At 35.9% G+C, this 18,788-nt stretch overlaps 2 protein-coding genes across 2 annotated transcripts in view; one reads left to right on the forward strand and one right to left on the reverse strand.

Moving 5' to 3' along the window:
* The window catches only part of LOC102808117 (ATP-binding cassette sub-family C member 10-like), a 64,066-nt gene extending 52,978 nt beyond the window's left edge, over positions 1–11,088 (forward strand). The window contains exons 15-18 of the mRNA XM_085495624.1: positions 7,530–7,690; positions 8,300–8,553; positions 9,542–9,785; positions 10,009–11,088. Of these exons, the coding sequence (XP_085351750.1) occupies positions 7,530–7,690; positions 8,300–8,553; positions 9,542–9,785; positions 10,009–10,254 (905 nt within the window). The 3' untranslated portion in view covers positions 10,255–11,088. The remainder of the gene's footprint in view (positions 1–7,529; positions 7,691–8,299; positions 8,554–9,541; positions 9,786–10,008) is intronic.
* Positions 11,089–12,406: 1,318 nt separating this feature from the next.
* LOC102809220 (sodium-coupled monocarboxylate transporter 1-like) overlaps positions 12,407–18,788 on the reverse strand; it is a 34,464-nt gene continuing 28,082 nt past the window's right edge. Inside the window, exons 13-16 of the mRNA XM_006817771.3 lie at positions 17,604–17,757; positions 16,971–17,073; positions 15,669–15,808; positions 12,407–14,411 (exon numbers count right to left, since the gene is read on the reverse strand). Coding sequence (XP_006817834.2) covers positions 14,264–14,411; positions 15,669–15,808; positions 16,971–17,073; positions 17,604–17,757 — 545 coding nt within the window. The 3' untranslated portion in view covers positions 12,407–14,263. The remainder of the gene's footprint in view (positions 14,412–15,668; positions 15,809–16,970; positions 17,074–17,603; positions 17,758–18,788) is intronic.

Consider the following 18,788-nt stretch of genomic DNA (forward strand, 5'->3'; position numbering starts at 1 on the left):
ACTTCAGTCTTCTCAGTGTCAGTTAATACTGCAGTCTTCTCAGTGACAGTTAATACTGCAGTCTTCTCAGTGTCAGTTAATACTGCAGTCTTCTCAGTGACACTTAATAATGCAGTCTTCTCAGTGTCAGTTAATACTGCAGTCTTCTCAGTGACAGTTAATACTGCAGTCTTCTCAGTGTCAGTTAATACTGCAGTTTTTTCAGTGACAGTTAATACTGCAGTTTTTTCAGTGACAGTTAATACTGCAGTTTTTTCAGTGACAGTTAATACTGCAGTCTTCTCAGTGTCACTTAATACTGCAGTATTCTCAGTGTCAGTTAATACTGCAGTATTCTCAGTGACAGTTAATACTGCAGTCTTCTCAGTGACAGTTAATACTGCAGTCTTCTCAGTGTCAGTTAGTAGTGCAGTCTTCTCAGTGACAGTTAATACTGCAGTCTTCTCAGTGTCAGTTAATACTGCAGTCTTCTCAGTGTCAGTTAATACTGCAGTCTTCTCAGTGACAGTTAATACTGCAGTCTTTTCAGTGTCAGTTAATACTGCAGTCTTCTCAGTGTCAGTTAATACGGCAGTCTTCTCAGTGACAGTTAATACGGCAGTCTTCTCAGTGACAGTTAATACGGCAGTCTTCTCAGTGTCAGTTAGTACTGCAGTCTTCTCAGTGACAGTTAATACTGCAGTCTTCTCAGTGTCAGTTAATACTGCAGTCTTCTCAGTGTCAGTTAATACTGCAGTCTTCTCAGTGACAGTTAATACTGCAGTCTTCTCAGTGACAGTTAATACTGCAGTCTTCTCAGTGTCAGTTAATACTGCAGTCTTCTCAGTGACAGTTAATACTGCAGTCTTCTCAGTGTCAGTTAATACTGCAGTCTTCTCAGTGACAGTTAATACTGCAGTCTTCTCAGTGACAGTTAATACTGCAGTCTTCTCAGTGTCAGATAATACTGCAGTCTTCTCAGTGACAGTTAATACTGCAGTCTTCTCAGTAACAGTTAATACTGCAGTCTTCTCAGTGACAGTTAATATTGCAGTCTTCTCAGTGTCAGTTAGTAGTGCAGTCTTCTCAGAGTCAGTTAATACTGCAGTCTTCTCAGTGTCAGTTAATACTGCAGTCTTCTCAGTGACAGTTAATACTGCAGTCTTCTCAGTGACAGTTAATACTGCAGTCTTCTCAGTGTCAGTTAATACTGCAGTCTTCTCAGTGTCAGTTAATACTGCAGTCTTCTCAGTGACAGTTAATACTGCAGTCTTCTCAGTGACAGTTAATACTGCAGTCTTCTCAGTGTCAGTTAATACTGCAGTCTTCTCAGTGACAGTTAATACTGCAGTCTTCTCAGTGACAGTTAATACTGCAGTCTTCTCAGTGACAGTTAATACTGCAGTCTTCTCAGTGTCAGTTAATACTGCAGTCTTCTCAGTGACAGTTAATACTGCAGTCTTCTCAGTGACAGTTAATACTGCAGTCTTCTCAGTGTCAGTTAATACTGCAGTCTTCTCAGTGTCAGTTAATACTGCAGTCTTCTCAGTGACAGTTAATACTGCAGTCTTCTCAGTGACAGTTAATACTGCAGTCTTCTCAGTGTCAGTTAATACTGCAGTCTTCTCAGTGACAGTTAATACTGCAGTCTTCTCAGTGACAGTTAATACTGCAGTCTTCTCAGTGTCAGTTAATACTGCAGTCTTCTCAGTGACAGTTAATACTGCAGTCTTCTCAGTGTCAGTTAATACTGCAGTCTTCTCAGTGACAGTTAATACTGCAGTCTTCTCAGTGACAGTTAATACTGCAGTCTTCTTAGTGACAGTTAATACTGCAGTCTTCTCAGTGTCAGTACTGCAGTCTTCTCAGTGACAGTTAATACTGCAGTCTTCTCAGTGACAGTTAATACTGCAGTCTTCTCAGTGACAGTTAATACTGCAGTGTTCTCAGTGTCAGTTAATACTGCAGTCTTCTCAGTGACAGTTAATACTGCAGTCTTCTCAGTGACAGTTAATACTGCAGTCTTCTCAGTGTCAGTTAATACTGCAGTCTTCTCAGTGACAGTTAATACTGCAGTCTTCTCAGTGTCAGTTAATACTGCAGTCTTCTCAGTGACAGTTAATACTGCAGTCTTCTCAGTGACAGTTAATACTGCAGTCTTCTCAGTGACAGTTAATACTGCAGTCTTCTTTGTGTCAGTTAATACTGCAGTCTTCTCAGTGACAGTTAATACTGCAGTCTTCTCAGTGACAGTTAATACTGCAGTCTTCTTAGTGTCAGTTAATACTGCAGTCTTCTCAGTGTCAGTTAATACTGCAGTCTTCTCAGTGACAGTTAATACTGCAGTCTTCTCAGTGACAGTTAATACTGCAGTCTTCTCAGTGTCAGTTAATACTGCAGTCTTCTCAGTGACAGTTAATACTGCAGTCTTCTCAGTGACAGTTAATACTGCAGTCTTCTCAGTGTCAGTTAATACTGCAGTCTTCTCAGTGACAGTTAATACTGCAGTCTTCTCAGTGTCAGTTAATACTGCAGTCTTCTCAGTGACAGTTAATACTGCAGTCTTCTTAGTGACAGTTAATACTGCAGTCTTCTTAGTGACAGTTAATACTGCAGTCTTCTCAGTGTCAGTACTGCAGTCTTCTCAGTGACAGTTAATACTGCAGTCTTCTCAGTGACAGTTAATACTACAGTGTTCTCAGTGTCAGTTAATACTGCAGTCTTCTCAGTGACAGTTAATACTGCAGTCTTCTCAGTGTCAGTTAATACTGCAGTCTTCTCAGTGACAGTTAATACTGCAGTCTTCTCAGTGTCAGTTAATACTGCAGTCTTCTCAGTGACAGTTAATACTGCAGTCTTCTCAGTGACAGTTAATACTGCAGTCTTCTCAGTGACAGTTAATACTGCAGTCTTCTCAGTGACAGTTAATACTGCAGTCTTCTCAGTGACAGTTAATACTGCAGTCTTCTCAGTGACAGTTAATACTGCAGTCTTCTCAGTGTCAGTTAATACTGCAGTCTTCTCAGTGTCAGTTAATACTGCAGTCTTCTCAGTGTCAGTTAATACTGCAGTCTTCTCAGTGTCAGTTAATACTGCAGTCTTCTCAGTGACAGTTAATACTGCAGTCTTCTCAGTGTCAGTTAATACTGCAGTCTTCTCAGTGACAGTTAATACTGCAGTCTTCTCAGTGACAGTTAATACTGCAGTCTTCTCAGTGACAGTTAATACTGCAGTCTTCTCAGTGACAGTTAATACTGCAGTCTTCTTAGTGTCAGTTAATACTGTAGTCTTCTCAGTGACAGTTAATACTGCAGTCTTCTCAGTGTCAGTTAATACTGCAGTCTTCTCAGTGACAGTTAATACTGCAGTCTTCTCAGTGTCAGTTAATACTGCAGTCTTCTCAGTGTCAGTTAATACTGCAGTCTTCTCAGTGACAGTTAATACTGCAGTCTTCTCAGTGTCAGTTAATACTGCAGTCTTCTCAGTGACAGTTAATACTGCAGTCTTCTCAGTGTCAGTTAATACTGCAGTCTTCTCAGTGACAGTTAATACTGCAGTCTTCTCAGTGACAGTTAATACTGCAGTCTTCTCAGTGTCAGTTAATACTGCAGTCTTCTCAGTGACAGTTAATACTGCAGTCTTCTCAGTGACAGTTAATACTGCAGTCTTCTCAGTGTCAGTTAATACTGCAGTCTTCTCAGTGACAGTTAATACTGCAGTCTTCTCAGTGACAGTTAATACTGCAGTCTTCTCAGTGACAGTTAATACTGCAGTCTTCTTAGTGACAGTTAATACTGCAGTCTTCTCAGTGTCAGTACTGCAGTCTTCTCAGTGACAGTTAATACTGCAGTCTTCTCAGTGACAGTTAATACTGCAGTCTTCTCAGTGACAGTTAATACTGCAGTCTTCTCAGTGACAGTTAATACTGGAGTCTTCTTAGTGTCAGTTAATACTGTAGTCTTCTCAGTGTCAATTAATACTGCAGTCTTCTCAGTGTCAGTTAATACTGCAGTCTTCTCAGTGACAGTTAATACTGCAGTCTTCTCAGTGACAGTTAATACTGCAGTCTTCTCAGTGACAGTTAATACTGCAGTCTTCTCAGTGTCAGTTAATACTGCAGTCTTCTCAGTGTCAGTTAATACTGCAGTCTTCTCAGTGTCAGTTAATACTGCATTCTTCTCAGTGACAGTTAATACTGCAGTCTTTTCAGTGACAGTTAATACTGCAGTCTTCTCAGTGTCAGTTAATACTGCAGTCTTCTCAGTGTCAGTTAATACTGCAGTCTTCTCAGTGTCAGTTAATACTGCAGTCTTCTCAGTGACAGTTAATACTGCAGTCTTCTCAGTGACAGTTAATACTGCAGTCTTCTCAGTGTCAGTTAATACTGCAGTCTTCTCAGTGACAGTTAATACTGCAGTCTTCTCAGTGACAGTTAATACTGCAGTCTTCTCAGTGTCAGTTAATACTGCAGTCTTCTCAGTGACAGTTAATACTGCAGTCTTCTCAGTGACAGTTAATACTGCAGTCTTCTCAGTGACAGTTAATACTGCAGTCTTCTCAGTGTCAGTTAATACTGCATTCTTCTCAGTGACAGTTAATACTGCAGTCTTCTCAGTGACAGTTAATACTGCAGTCTTCCCAGTGTCAGTTAATACTGCAGTCTTCTCAGTGACAGTTAATACTGCAGTCTTCTCAGTGTCAGTTAATACTGCAGTCTTCTCAGTGACAGTTAATACTGCAGTCTTCTCAGTGTCAGTTAATACTGCAGTCTTCTCAGTGACAGTTAATACTGCAGTCTTCTCAGTGACAGTTAATACTGCAGTCTTCTCAGTGACAGTTAATACTGCAGTCTTCTCAGTGTCAGTTAATACTGCAGTCTTCTCAGTGTCAGTTAATACTGCAGTCTTCTCAGTGTCAGTTAATACTGCAGTCTTCTCAGTGACAGTTAATACTGCAGTCTTCTCAGTGTCAGTTAATACTGCAGTCTTCTCAGTGTCAGTTAATACTGCAGTCTTCTCAGTGACAGTTAATACTGCAGTCTTCTCAGTGTCAGTTAATACTGCAGTCTTCTCAGTGACAGTTAATACTGCAGTCTTCTCAGTGACAGTTAATACTGCAGTCTTCTCAGTGACAGTTAATACTGCAGTCTTCTCAGTGACAGTTAATACTGCAGTCTTCTCAGTGACAGTTAATACTGCAGTCTTCTCAGTGACAGTTAATACTGCAGTCTTCTCAGTGACAGTTAATACTGCAGTCTTCTCAGTGACAGTTAATACTGCAGTCTTCGCAGTGACAGTTAATACTGCAGTCTTCTCAGTGACAGTTAATACTGCAGTCTTCTCAGTGACAGTTAATACTGCAGTCTTCTCAGTGACAGTTAATACTGCAGTCTTCTCAGTGACAGTTAATACTGCAGTCTTCTCAGTGACAGTTAATACTGCAGTCTTCTCAGTGACAGTTAATACTGCAGTCTTCTCAGTGTCAGTTAATACTGCAGTCTTCTCAGTGACAGTTAATACTGCAGTCTTCTCAGTGACAGTTAATACTGCAGTCTTCTCAGTGACAGTTAATACTGCAGTCTTCTCAGTGACAGTTAATACTGCAGTCTTCTCAGTGTCAGTTAATACTGCAGTCTTCTCAGTGACAGTTAATACTGCAGTCTTCTCAGTGACAGTTAATACTGCAGTCTTCTCAGTGACAGTTAATACTGCAGTCTTCTCAGTGACAGTTAATACTGCAGTCTTCTCAGTGACAGTTAATACTGCAGTCTTCTCAGTGACAGTTAATACTGCAGTCTTCTCAGTGTCAGTTAATACTGCAGTCTTCTCAGTGTCAGTTAATACTGCAGTCTTCTCAGTTTTATTGTGAATAATATATATTAGGTAAGTGGTCACATGATAGTTTCAATGTATATGTTAAACCACAATGTGTGATAAAAACCATGATTTATTCAATTTGTATAACAGTTGTTTTGACCATCAGACTTTGAAGTATATACTCAGTGATGAAAAGTTGTTGGTATTTTGATTTTTTATACCATGACATAACCAGGTTATAGGTAACAATTCCAGTACAGTTATTAGTCAAATCCAAACAGCCATAGTACAAGATATTAAAGTCTAGAATTTTAGTTTAAAGACATGTACATGTAATTTTAACTGGCACAGTCTGGATGATTTATTACTTTTTAAATTTCTTTTTAAATTTAAAAAAAATATCAAAATGGAGGTGTTAACGTGAAATCCCCTGTAATTGTGAAATCACCTATTCTGGACGTTTTTGCTGCACCCTTTGTGGTGAAAGCAGGAACTAGTGTGTTTTCATACTAGTTTTCATGTTAATGAGCAGAATGACAGGCAAGAACGTTATCCAATCAGAGTAATTTGACCTTTAAACTATATCTAGTCACCTTTGTACCTGAAGATTTCACATTTCTTCAAGTTTATTTATAACGTTCCGTACAAATTAATCTAATGGAGAGAAGTAGCCTGCGTGTAGCTTTAGTTCGTCTGGATTACAGTGAAGCCCGATCTGCACAGAAGACAATAATTCATGGTTTTACTGACGGCCATGACGTTTTCATTGCCCTTCCGACCAGAAGGGGCAAATCGGTTGCATTTGAAGTTGCTCCATTTTGTTTAGATAAAAAAACAGTTTGGCACTGTCGAATCAGATAACTTGAAAACCACATCACTGAATGAATACAGAAAAGGAGTAGGGGCGTGTGTGCTGCATAGTATGCATAGTAATAGTCATCTCCCCTTTGGTTGCGTTGATGCAAGAGCAGCAGAAACTTGGACTGAAGCCTTGTTATTTTCATGCAAAAACGAACACTATACCAGACGACGTTCAGCAAGGGAACTGCAATTGGGTATTCAGCAGTCCGGAAACTATTCTAGCTCAAAGAAAACTGTTACTCTCCAAAGAATACAATGTTTACCTCATTATGCAGCGCGCACGCCCCCACTCCTTTTCTGTATCCGTTCAGTGATGTCACTGCATATCATGAATAAATAATAGCAACAGATTACCTGCAAATAAGACCAGTCTGTGGTGGTTTCGCGTTTACCCCACCTTTTGCAAAACTATTTTTTCCATTTTTTTAAAAAATCACCACAGCTGGGCAAGTCTAATGTAATTTGTATATTGCTAAATTGTCCATTTCACTTTTAAAATCACATTATACCTTGTATTGATGAGTACTTACATGACAAGGGTTCTAACCAATCACGGAACACAATGGAAGAATTGAAATGTTCAATTGTGAAAACAGAAATTGAGGGTGATTATCACAGTTTTCAAAAATGTAAAAGACACTCATTACACATTTGGGAATGAGCAAGGTTACCATCAGAAACAGCCAGGGATGAAAACTAATTAGTTCTTTCACAGAATCCACATCTTCTCACATTTCACATGACTTCATCTTGAGGTCGTTATTGCATATCAAAGCAGTACCCTAATTTTATAAATCCTTGATATCAAATATATACATATTATGGGATCTATTGTCTTGGTAACCAACTACTATTGTGATATTGTCATTACAGGTCTTGTCGGTTTGTCTATTTCCTATGCACTGTCTATCACCAGTCTTTTATCAGGAGTAATTACAATGTTTACTGAGACTGAAAAAGAGATGGTGAGTGTTGAAAGAGCAGTACAATACACAGAGGATACTCCAAAGGAAACAAACGATGGCATATTGCAGGTACGTATAGTAGATTTATTTTAAATTATGGCAGGGTGACTGGGTATAGGTAGTGTGTGGTTTTAAACTGTTCATTTTGCAGTATAGATGACTAGAACATAATGGCTAATGTTGTCTCTTTAACAACAACAAAACATCCTGAAGGCAAAGACAACAGACTGCAAGTAGTACGCCAAGGAAAAGAAACATGAATGCCAACTGTTAATCTGAATGTACCAAGAGAGAGAATGTAACAAAACAATGTAAACATAAATATAGTTATACTGTCCAATCGCATGCTCGCGAGGACAAAATGTGTTGTTCAGAGCAAAATCCCAAAAAATGATATAAAACAAATTAATGCATACAGCACACATACATTCCTTTCTGAGTGAATGGGAATTTATAACTGGCATTGGTTAGAGACCTATTTCTTATAAAAACATTAGCATCAATACATTTTCTCAGTGAGGGCAGTCAATCCCCGGCTCATCTTTGATTTATCCTTCATCTCTCTTTAAAACTTAAATAAAGTAAATTGTTACTTCATCAATAATTTCATATTCTTTTGTTATGTTTTTTATTCATTTACACTCAAGATTCTAACATATATTCTTCTTGTCATTGCAGCCACCGCCCACATGGCCTGAGGAAGGCTGTATATCATTCCATTGTGTCTATATGGCATACAGACCTGGTCTGCCTAATGCATTGAATGGTGTATCATTCAACATTGAGTCTGGTGAAAAAATTGGTATTGTTGGTCGTACTGGATCAGGAAAATCCAGTTTATTATTAACATTATTTCGCATGGTGCAAATCCAGTCAGGCAGTATTACAATTGATGGTTTCAATATTGGCCATCTGGCATTGGATCAACTTAGGTGAGTTGGATGTCATGTTCTGTCATTTTTGGATCAAAATTAACTTCAGTATGTAAGAACTATGAAGTGGTAAATATATAATTTTTTTATGCAATTTTCAATGCAGGGTTTTATTAGCTTTCCTGAAATGAACAGGATAAAAATGTCATCTTGTTCGTTATAGTTATAATAACTTTACTATTTTTTATCAGCAAACTTATATGAAACTTTTCTATGATAAATCATGAAATCTTAGCTCAACTTATTTAAGATGTTTTTCATTGAAAACAAAAGTAAAAAGTAACCACTTGAATTTATATACATTGCACTTAATGCAACTAGCCATATGCACTTAGTATTATTTGGATGAGAGAGAGACACCTGATTTACCAGAGATGATTTACTACCTTATACTAGTAGTAGTAACAAATTCCCACTTCCGGTTAGACTTAAAATACACCACGAATATTCACTTTTGAGATATAAGTTTTGGTATGTGTTGGTTCTTGGATATTTCATATTTTATTACCGGTATATAACCTGCATAAAAGAAATCAATGTTTTTCTCTACTTGAATGATGCATTTTCTCTATCTGTGTAACTTCATGCGGGAATCCTAATAAAGTTCACAACTGGCAATTTAGCAATATAAGGGATAGTCAACTTGTCAATAATTATCGGATTATTTGTAAGCATAAGATTGTTATGGGAATTTCGTTCATTAATGGAATACTGTGTGATGACACTTTCTTCAGGGCCTAACTGATTCAGACTCCTATATTGAATATGTCCGGGACTGTTTCTAATACTTACTTACTTGTCAGTAATTGACTGTTATATACAGCTCAGAACAGTAAGAAAAGTGTCAGTAAAAGTCAGTTGAAAGGACCAGTTACTGCGACAAAGCCCTACTCCCCGCGAAAGCCATCCAATACAAAACCTACTTATCGCGAAAGCCACTTATCACAAAGCTGCTAGTATAATAATAACTTATTATTTTTATTATCAGATCCAGAATAGCTATCATTCCACAAGATTCCTTCCTATTCAGTGGATCTATTAAGGAAAACTTGGATCCAACACAACAGCATTCAGATACACAATTATGGAGAGTTCTAGAGAAGTGTCATCTTAAAAAAGTTGTTGATAACTTAGGGGGCCTTGAGGCTGATGTTGCTGAAAGAGGCAAGCATTTCTCAGTTGGACAAAGGCAGCTGGTATGTCTAGCCAGAGCTATGTTAACAAGAGCAAGGGTATGTTGAATTATTGATTATTTATATGCTAGAATAATTATTAGTAATTTATCTTGATAATCAGATGGAAAATAAATTACCTGTGATGGGGGTGAGAGTTGCGCAAGGTAACATGCTAATACAAAATGTGTAATTGTGTATTAAATATCTCTAATAATAATATTATTTGGTATTGAGGAAAATAGAAAATATATGAAATTAAATGTGATTTCTTGTATTGCAGGTTCTCTGCATTGATGAAGCTACTGCCAGTGTTGACCTCACGACTGATGAACTGTTACAAGAGACAATTCGTGAAGAGTTTCGTCATCATACTGTGCTAACTATTGCTCATCGTATTAACACTATATTGGACAGTGATAGAGTTATAGTAATGAGCCATGGTAAAGTAGCTGAGTTTGCATCACCTGATCATCTGCTAGCCAATCGACACTCATTATTCTACAGTCTTGTCAATAGACATACATAAATATTTACAATGTCTGTTGAAGATTTACTGTTTCACAGCTGTTGTCATTAGTTACATCAACCATGTGAATTATTAAATGATGAAGCACAATTTTACAGTTTTTTTTATGCTTTCTGTTAGTAGTCATTTTTTTTTTTTAAATTTACTAAAAATTTCAAGATGAATTAATGAAAATACATAATGATGTATATGGGAAATGATTGCTATATTGTGATAACTTTAATGCGTGTGTAAAGCACACAATGTAAATCATTGCAGTTTGGTTGTCCATATGTATATGTGTCTGTTCCACTGATATCTTAAGAGCCACCTTAAAACTGTGATTTAATATTTATGATTTGATTTTAATAATATTTAATTCATGTTTGCATAGCTTAGGGTTATAGATATGGGTGAAGTATGGTACTTTACTCTCTTTCCCTAACCCTAAGTTATGCAAGTTATTTTGACTCCTTTAAATTTAATTCATTCAAAATCAATAAAACCACAATTCTTGATAGGATTGTAAATTAATTTAAAATCATAAATTGCGGCTTAGTGGTGGCCCTTAAGAATCAGTCATCAGATTTTAATGAAAGGTACATAAATGTTAAATAATCTATACTGATATAACCTGATTATTATCTGGTTGAAATTTTCTGATATAAATTTAACATTTTTTTCTGATATCTCAATAAGCATTTATCAGATTTAAATCAAACTTCGTACGTATATCTGGGATAAAATATAGAGAGCAAACTACAGATGTACAATCATCCAAACACAACAAGGAAGTGCAAATTGTGTCTTATATTAAGAGTACAAACTGAGCTATAAAAACTTTTATCCATCTTATTTGTCATGTATATTACTGTCTGAATGTTGGATTATTAAACATTTCATTCAAAAAAGGCATTGCAATTATTATATAGAATCAATGATATTGGACAATATAATTTTCTTATCCTACAAATAGCATGTGATATGTGGATACAAGCAACAATTTTGCAACATGTTTTTGAAGCTAAAGGAAAGTAATATAAATTGATGAAATATTAATATTAACGTGTATGTTATGATAGAGAAATTAACTTGTTTTCAGCTGACCACATATTTCCTGTCATGTGTCATTTAGTGAAGTAAACCAAATTGAGCCATTTTAATTTGAACACATTGATTGCTGAAATCCTCCATGGATAGCCATACTGCCCTCAATGATCAGTCTTGTGGTTATGACAATGGGTGTGATATGTTGCAAAACTCTTTGCTGACCAAGGATCATCTGTTTTGGGTCACCCCTAAAGTCAGCAATAAGTCCCCACCAACAAACTTGTGTTATTCGGATGACGTGTTGCAAGTTCTTGGTTGTGATCCTGAGACACTTTGCTCTTAAAATTTGATTTCAAATGGCTGACCTGTTGCCATTTTGTTTCAGTGAATGCTGTTCTGAAGCTATATCTTTAACAAGCTTGAGACAATCATTTCAGACTTCACACAACTATCATACAGTTTTGGTACACATGCATGAATTTGTTTTACTATCTGTTTCAGGATGGCCATGCATCAAAATCCTAAACATATCTGGCATTCTGGAACTCTGTCTTGAAAGGACAAATTTCATTCAAACTTGGTTCAAACATTGAATATAATGCAATCTTAATGCACATCCTCTTAGTTTTCACATCAGGTTCAAAATGGCCAACCTTGTCATTTTGATTTTACCGTCACATTCAAGATGGTTAAATGGCAGCCATTGTAGAGGAAGTTTTTAATCTAACACATTTGAGTGATCACATTCACCTCTTCTATATAATTAGCATGGAACATACAATGTTTTTGCACACACACTGCAATATACTTCATTCAAAACATGTACGGGGGGGGGGGTTGTCATGACTAGTGAGGATGTTATACAAATTAGAAATTAACACTGCCAATGGGTGTCAAAAGTCACAAAATGTCCACCCAAATAAAAAATACAACTTATTTTTAAAGAACCTTGGATGAGGTTAATTCAGGAACATGTGCCTAATATTTTAGTAAATACATTAATATACACTGGCACATCAAACGCCATTCAAAGTTTCTGGATTCATACATGTCAGTACATTCATAGCTCACATGCAGTATAAAGGTCTATATCTCAAATTACATTTCAATACACACATGCATGTTATTTTACAGATCTTTAATTTCAAATTTTTTCTTACATGCGCTATATGCTAAGTTTACCCTGTTAACAATTACAATCAAATCAGTTGAGGTAGACAATCCTGAACACATAAATCTGACTGTTTTTTACTGGAAGGTAGAAATCTATTAAATTATTGGTGAATAATTTTAGCATGTTGCAAGAAAAGTCAACTGCTCTTAAACAGTACTGCTTTTCATCTTGTTCAATATTTACAAATAAAGGGCTATTTATTTTTTCTGTAAAAATGTTTTTTTTAAATATTCCTTTATAAAAAAATCCCTGTCTGCATTCCACTTCCATGTTACAGTAAAAATACCGCATGAAATGCCATGAATTAAGATGCCTGTTATTCCCTGTGTCCCTTTATTTAAAAATATCAATAAATATTACACAAATATAGTTAACAAAACCAGAAAAGTTTTTTTCAGATTGAGATATAAAAATAAATACCCTGAAACTTACAAAATACACACAATTATTTATAAAAAAAAGAAATTGTACTTTTCATTGCAAATGTTACATCATTTTTTTTATAAAGATGGTTGACATTGACGTGACTATAACAATGTACATGTATTCTGAAAGCTTGGATTTAGAACAGACTGACATATTTTGTGTCAACAAATATTAACATTACTTTTCAAATTGGAAGTTGCATAAATTAGAAACCTGATTTTAGTGTTTATCTTTATCGTTTTACAAAAACAAATTTATACAATAGGATTCCATGATGTAATGTACCAGATTATTTTGCACAAACAACCTAACATTTTTGCAAGATAAAGAGTACACATCTTATGCATGAATCACAGTGAGATAACTCATGATGATCGTCTATCATAAAATCCAGTGAGCAAACAATATATCCAAACTTACAGAAGATATTTTGAATAATTTGTATTGCATTTGCTCTAGTAGAAGCAAATCTTCAATGCATGTAAACAAACAATAGCATTTATTATATATTGGATCATTCAAATAAGACTCATTATAATCATTAATTCACCGCTGTCATTTACTTAAATGCATGTCCTACTAATTGAGCAAATATGGTACATGTTGAGCAACAGACCTGCTACAAGCATATTTCACTTTTGTGTTTAACATGTCAGTACAACTGCATCACAGTCAGAAAGATTTTTCCCCATGTACAGTTTAGTTGTAGCAAAGCTATCGATTGTCATGCTAATAAATAAGTACATTACATTTGGTCTTTGTAAAAAATTTAATATATACACAATGTATATCTACATATATAATCCTAAAACAAGCAATATCATTAAGTGTAACGACCACAAATATAAGCTCAAAAGCAATCTTCATGCATGACAAAGCTGACATAATGACCATAAATAATAGAAAAACCAGCTGCTGACTATCGTGCTTGACTAAGACAAGAAAAACTCACATTATGAACTTTTCAAGGACATACCAATAGACAATTTTCCATTAACTGCAAGATTTTGCCTCATACACATAAAAACAGGACAAAGATCACAGTGACGTAAAAATATCTCGCAGGATTTGACAAACAAAATGTTTTCTGGTATTTTCATGCTATACATATTTGATGATGATATCTCTTACCCCCCCTTTTCAATGATTGGCATTTTCACATTGAGTTATAAAAAAAAAAATTTAAATTCAAAATGAAACCATATGATTTTTGTGACAGACGTTCAGTTTGCACCTTTTAAACAATATGCAATATTTAACAGTGAATGGAAAATTACCTTGATTGGTATGTTCCTGCATCACGGTCAAGTAAAACTAAAACACCAATGAAAATGTTGTCATCCATGATTGTACTACTTGTATTAGACATTCATGCTTATATTAAAGGAAATACTCTTTTTGTTGGTTCGGAATAATTCCGTTGAGTTCTTCCTGTTCTTCATCAGCACTGTTCACTCTTTTCAACTCTTTCAAAGTCATTGGTTCAATTTCTTCTGCTTGTTGGTATTCTCCTCTTCTAGTTGTCGGCCTACAGAAATAAACAGTAAAAAAAAACAGACAGACCTGTGTAAATGATATTATTATACATCTGTCACTGTAACGCCATTAGTTACAGCGTGCCATAATTTTGCGGTATTTTACAGGGTATTTTCATCCTACCATATTAGGAAATGCAAATTCCAAATATGGAATGATTACGTGCGTAAGCATCCTCTAATAATAAAAACAAACATAGCTGCCACCAGAGTTTGACCAGACTCCACACAAAGTAGCTTGCTGATTCTGTTCTAAACATTTTGGATTTCAGCAATCCTATGGTGTATCCTTGGAAGGAAAAGATGTATAATAATAAGTTTATTACAAAGATACCTCAAAGTATGCACTCAGACAGTACACCGTGCATCGACCTCCGCTGCACGTCGGTCGATACTCCAGCTGTACTTTCTTGGTGCATAATTTGAGGTATCTTTGTAATAACCTCATATTATAATAATTATAAATGTTCATTTTGAGTAACAACTGATTTTCAGAATCTAGTTTGGACTGATGTGAGTGAAACGCCTCACTTATCTAAGGTATTGAGAAATGCCTCACTTACCCTGTTGAATGTGAGAAATGTCTAAATGCCTTGCTTATCCTTGTGGGATGTGAGAAATGTCTAAATGCCTCACTTACCCTGGGGAATGTGAGAAATGTCTAAATGCCTTGCTTATCCTTGTGGGATGTGAGAAATGTCTAAATGCCTTGCTTACCTTGTGGAATGTGAGAAATGTCTAAATGCCTCGCTTACCCTGTGGAATGTGAGAAATGTCTAAATGCCTCGCTTACCCTGTGGGATGTGAGAAATTTCTAAATGCCTTGCTTACCCTGTGGGATGTGAGAAATGCCTAAATGCCTTGCTTAGCTTTGTGGGATGTGAGAAATGTCTAAATGCCTTGCTTATCCTTGTGGGATGTGAGAAATGTCTAAATGCCTCGCTTACCCTGTGGAATGTGAGAAATATCTAAATGCCTCGCTTACCCTGTGGAATGTGAGAAATGTCTAAATGCCTCGCTTACCCTGTGGAATGTGAGAAATGTCTAAATGCCTTGCTCACCCAGTGGAATGTGTGAAATGCCTCACTTACCCTGTGGGATATCAGAAATGCCTTGCTTACCCTGTTTGATGTGAGAAATGCCTTCCTTACCCTGTAGGAGGTGAGTAATGCCTCACTTATCATGTAGGACATGAGAAATGCCGTACTTAGCCTGCGGGATGTGTGGAATGTGTGAAATGCCGTGCTTACCTGAGGAATGTGACCAACAACATTGGATCAATTTCTAAAGCTGTAATACTTGGTTTGATACACCTGTAAATTTCACTACTGGTGATTCCTAAAATCACTGTTATTGACCAGGAAAATGTACTGTACCACATGAATGATAACTGCAAAATACAAATTAAATTGATTAGTACTTAAACCATAGGTTATTTTGATCCCAAAGTATGAACAGTCTACTAATTAAATAATAACACATGTTTGTGAGGGCAATATCATGATTTGTTGCCTGCCCAAGGGTGGCGGTCATGACCATTGAGCAAGGAATATTATGGTCATGACCAACAGCCTGAGGGCAGACAACAAATCGTGACATTACCCGAAAAACCATGTGTTATTTATTTTATCACACCGAACATACATCAACCATGCACAGTCACATCTACCAGTATTTTTAGTAACAGTGTTTCAGCAGTGTGAATCACTCAAATTATCGAGAATAACATTTTTGAAATGAATTGAGAAATTTTCAAACGCAAGTTATTTGATCACTCTCCAAATAAAAATGTCAGAGTGCTGTGGAAATGACTGAAATTACATTCTCACTAAAGTGTACCACATCATCTATTCAAGTCGCAAAGCTTTAGATCGTTTTCGGTTAACATCGTCGTGGAAGCATAGAAATGCTCACAGTGTAGAACGCGCCGCAGCGACCCCGGCTGCGAAGTTCCAGTGGTGGCTTTGCCGTACATTTTTGCTTGGTATAAAACATACCCTAAAGATCAAAACAAAGTATCTTACTTAATATCCATTCTGGCATGTTTGCTGTCTATTTCAGATGGCTAAAGTTTCTTCAAAACCTTGAAAGCAACTCTGAAAACAACAGCAGCCGGGGCAGCACCAGTGCAGCGAACGACAATTTGTTATGCGCAGTATCGTTGCACAGTAGTTTCAGTGACGTTATCCAGGTGATATACCCATGTAATATCCACTTGGCGGGCAATATACCATGTAATATCCATTTTTATTCAATGTCATGTGACCGAGTTTCAACCAATCACAGCATGCATAACAGCAGTGAGATGTAATAATCAAACATAATCCAAAATGGAGGACTATTTGGGTTCTCACTTTGATCATGAGATACAATGTGGCAATTCAGATAATGGAACAAGTTTGAATCATGCCCTTTATTTTTGTCAACTTGACAACAGTTGCCTTGGTAACCTAACTATGCAATCTATGCCAACCTTTTCCCATAATGCAATGTACGAAACAAAGTCACACACATTCAGTTTGTGGTACTAAGAATTATTAAAATCCACTTACCTTGTATATTTCCAATGCATCATCACTATTTTTGGTAACTATAGCACCCACACTAACCCATAAACCACAACAAAACCCTACTACCATTCCAATCAATGCACCACTGTGATAGACAAAAACAATAATTAGATGACACATTTACAGCTGTATTGTTGTTTATGAAAATGTTTATAAACAAAAGTTGAAAAAAAAGCATTTGAATCATGAAGAAAAAAAGCGTTCGAATCATGAAGCAATGAAGCCATTTTTTAAAGATTCTAGCATGTTGATTCTACAATAAGATTCATGAACAAAGTAAAAAGTATTACATAATGTAAATTTGAATTTATGAGATTTAGTGAACTGATGAAATAGTAAACTAGAATATTGATGGATATATAAAAGTTGTTGCACTGAAATAATCACTGTATTTGCTCTATTAGTGCATATGGTTAATATGTAAATTACAAGTATTTCTATAGGTAATATTTGAATGTTTCACTATACAGAAAATTGGAGCTGAACATTTAATAGAGCAAATACTGTACATGCCCCTGTTCAATGCAAATAAATATTTGAAATGAAGTAACAGAGTTTGGTTTAAAAATATCAGACATGTCCGATTACAATGAAAGCATGATGTATACTACTTACCAAGTATTTGAACGCTTATAAAACATTCCAAGAGTGAAGACCCCCAGCAGAGGCCCACCAGATGTGCCAAATATGGTGTTGCTGATGACAACGAAAGGCCCCATAAATGAAGCTACAAAAGCCAACCCAATAGTTATCGCTCCATAGACAAATGCTGAAAACAAAGAAATGCAGTGAGTTGTATAGCGCCATCTATAGCTAATTATGTTCAGTGCTTCTGTTTTCAAGATGTACCGGGTAGAGTGTTAAAATTAGTCAAGGATGACCTATAAAACCAATTTTGTTTAATTTTTATATTAATAAATACTTGGCTCACTTGTAAGTAATGCTCAGTTCCTGAGAAGCAGATGTGTTAGCTCATTGACAATGATCTTGTCATTTTAAGCATTAAATGAAAACTTTTTACAACAGCAACTTAATGTACTAACAGATATATCTTTTAAAAATAAAATAGACCTAAATATATATCTAAATACATATTTTTTCCCAATTTCAAATAAACCACTGTATAATTATTTGATGTTTAAAGGTCATACAATTGAGGGGATTAACTTTTACACAGACTTAGGTTTATTCATCTGGGAAAATGAAGTATCTTTTGCACATAAAAGTAATTTTGATTTAAATTATTTAACCAAAATATCTCAGACAGAGTAGATAAAACTAGGTATGAAATTTCGCAGTTAAAATTAGGGCATCTAATATTGGTCATTCACCAACTAATCATAAAAGATTCTGTAATCACCGTACATATATTGTTGAACAAATCACTGTACAGTTCATATTGTACATTACATGATGCTATCACCAGAACATGGCCAAACAAAAATGATGTTTGTGATTTGGTCAATTCTTTGACAATGAGGCGCTACTTACCATTTTTACCACAAGTTTTGTTGCACATTTATTGACATTTTCAGTAATTCTCCCTCATTAATTAAGTTTTGAATTGCTGCTTTTGATAAAAATAACCCAACAAGGTGAAAACTACTACCAGGTAGTACTACCGGTATGTGAATGGTTGATGATAATGATGTACGAGTAATCTGCTGAGATATACAGTCTGACCCAAGATAAAATGTTAAGGCTCAGACATTTTATCGTGAGGAGAAATTTATATCTAGAAAAGTCTGAGTAGGATAGCTTTAAAACTATTTATAGATTTATATTTGGGGGAATTCTCAT

This window comes from Saccoglossus kowalevskii, chromosome 2, assembly GCF_978046115.1.
Source record: "Saccoglossus kowalevskii chromosome 2, keSacKowa6.1, whole genome shotgun sequence".
NCBI classification, from domain to species: Eukaryota; Metazoa; Hemichordata; class Enteropneusta; family Harrimaniidae; genus Saccoglossus; species Saccoglossus kowalevskii.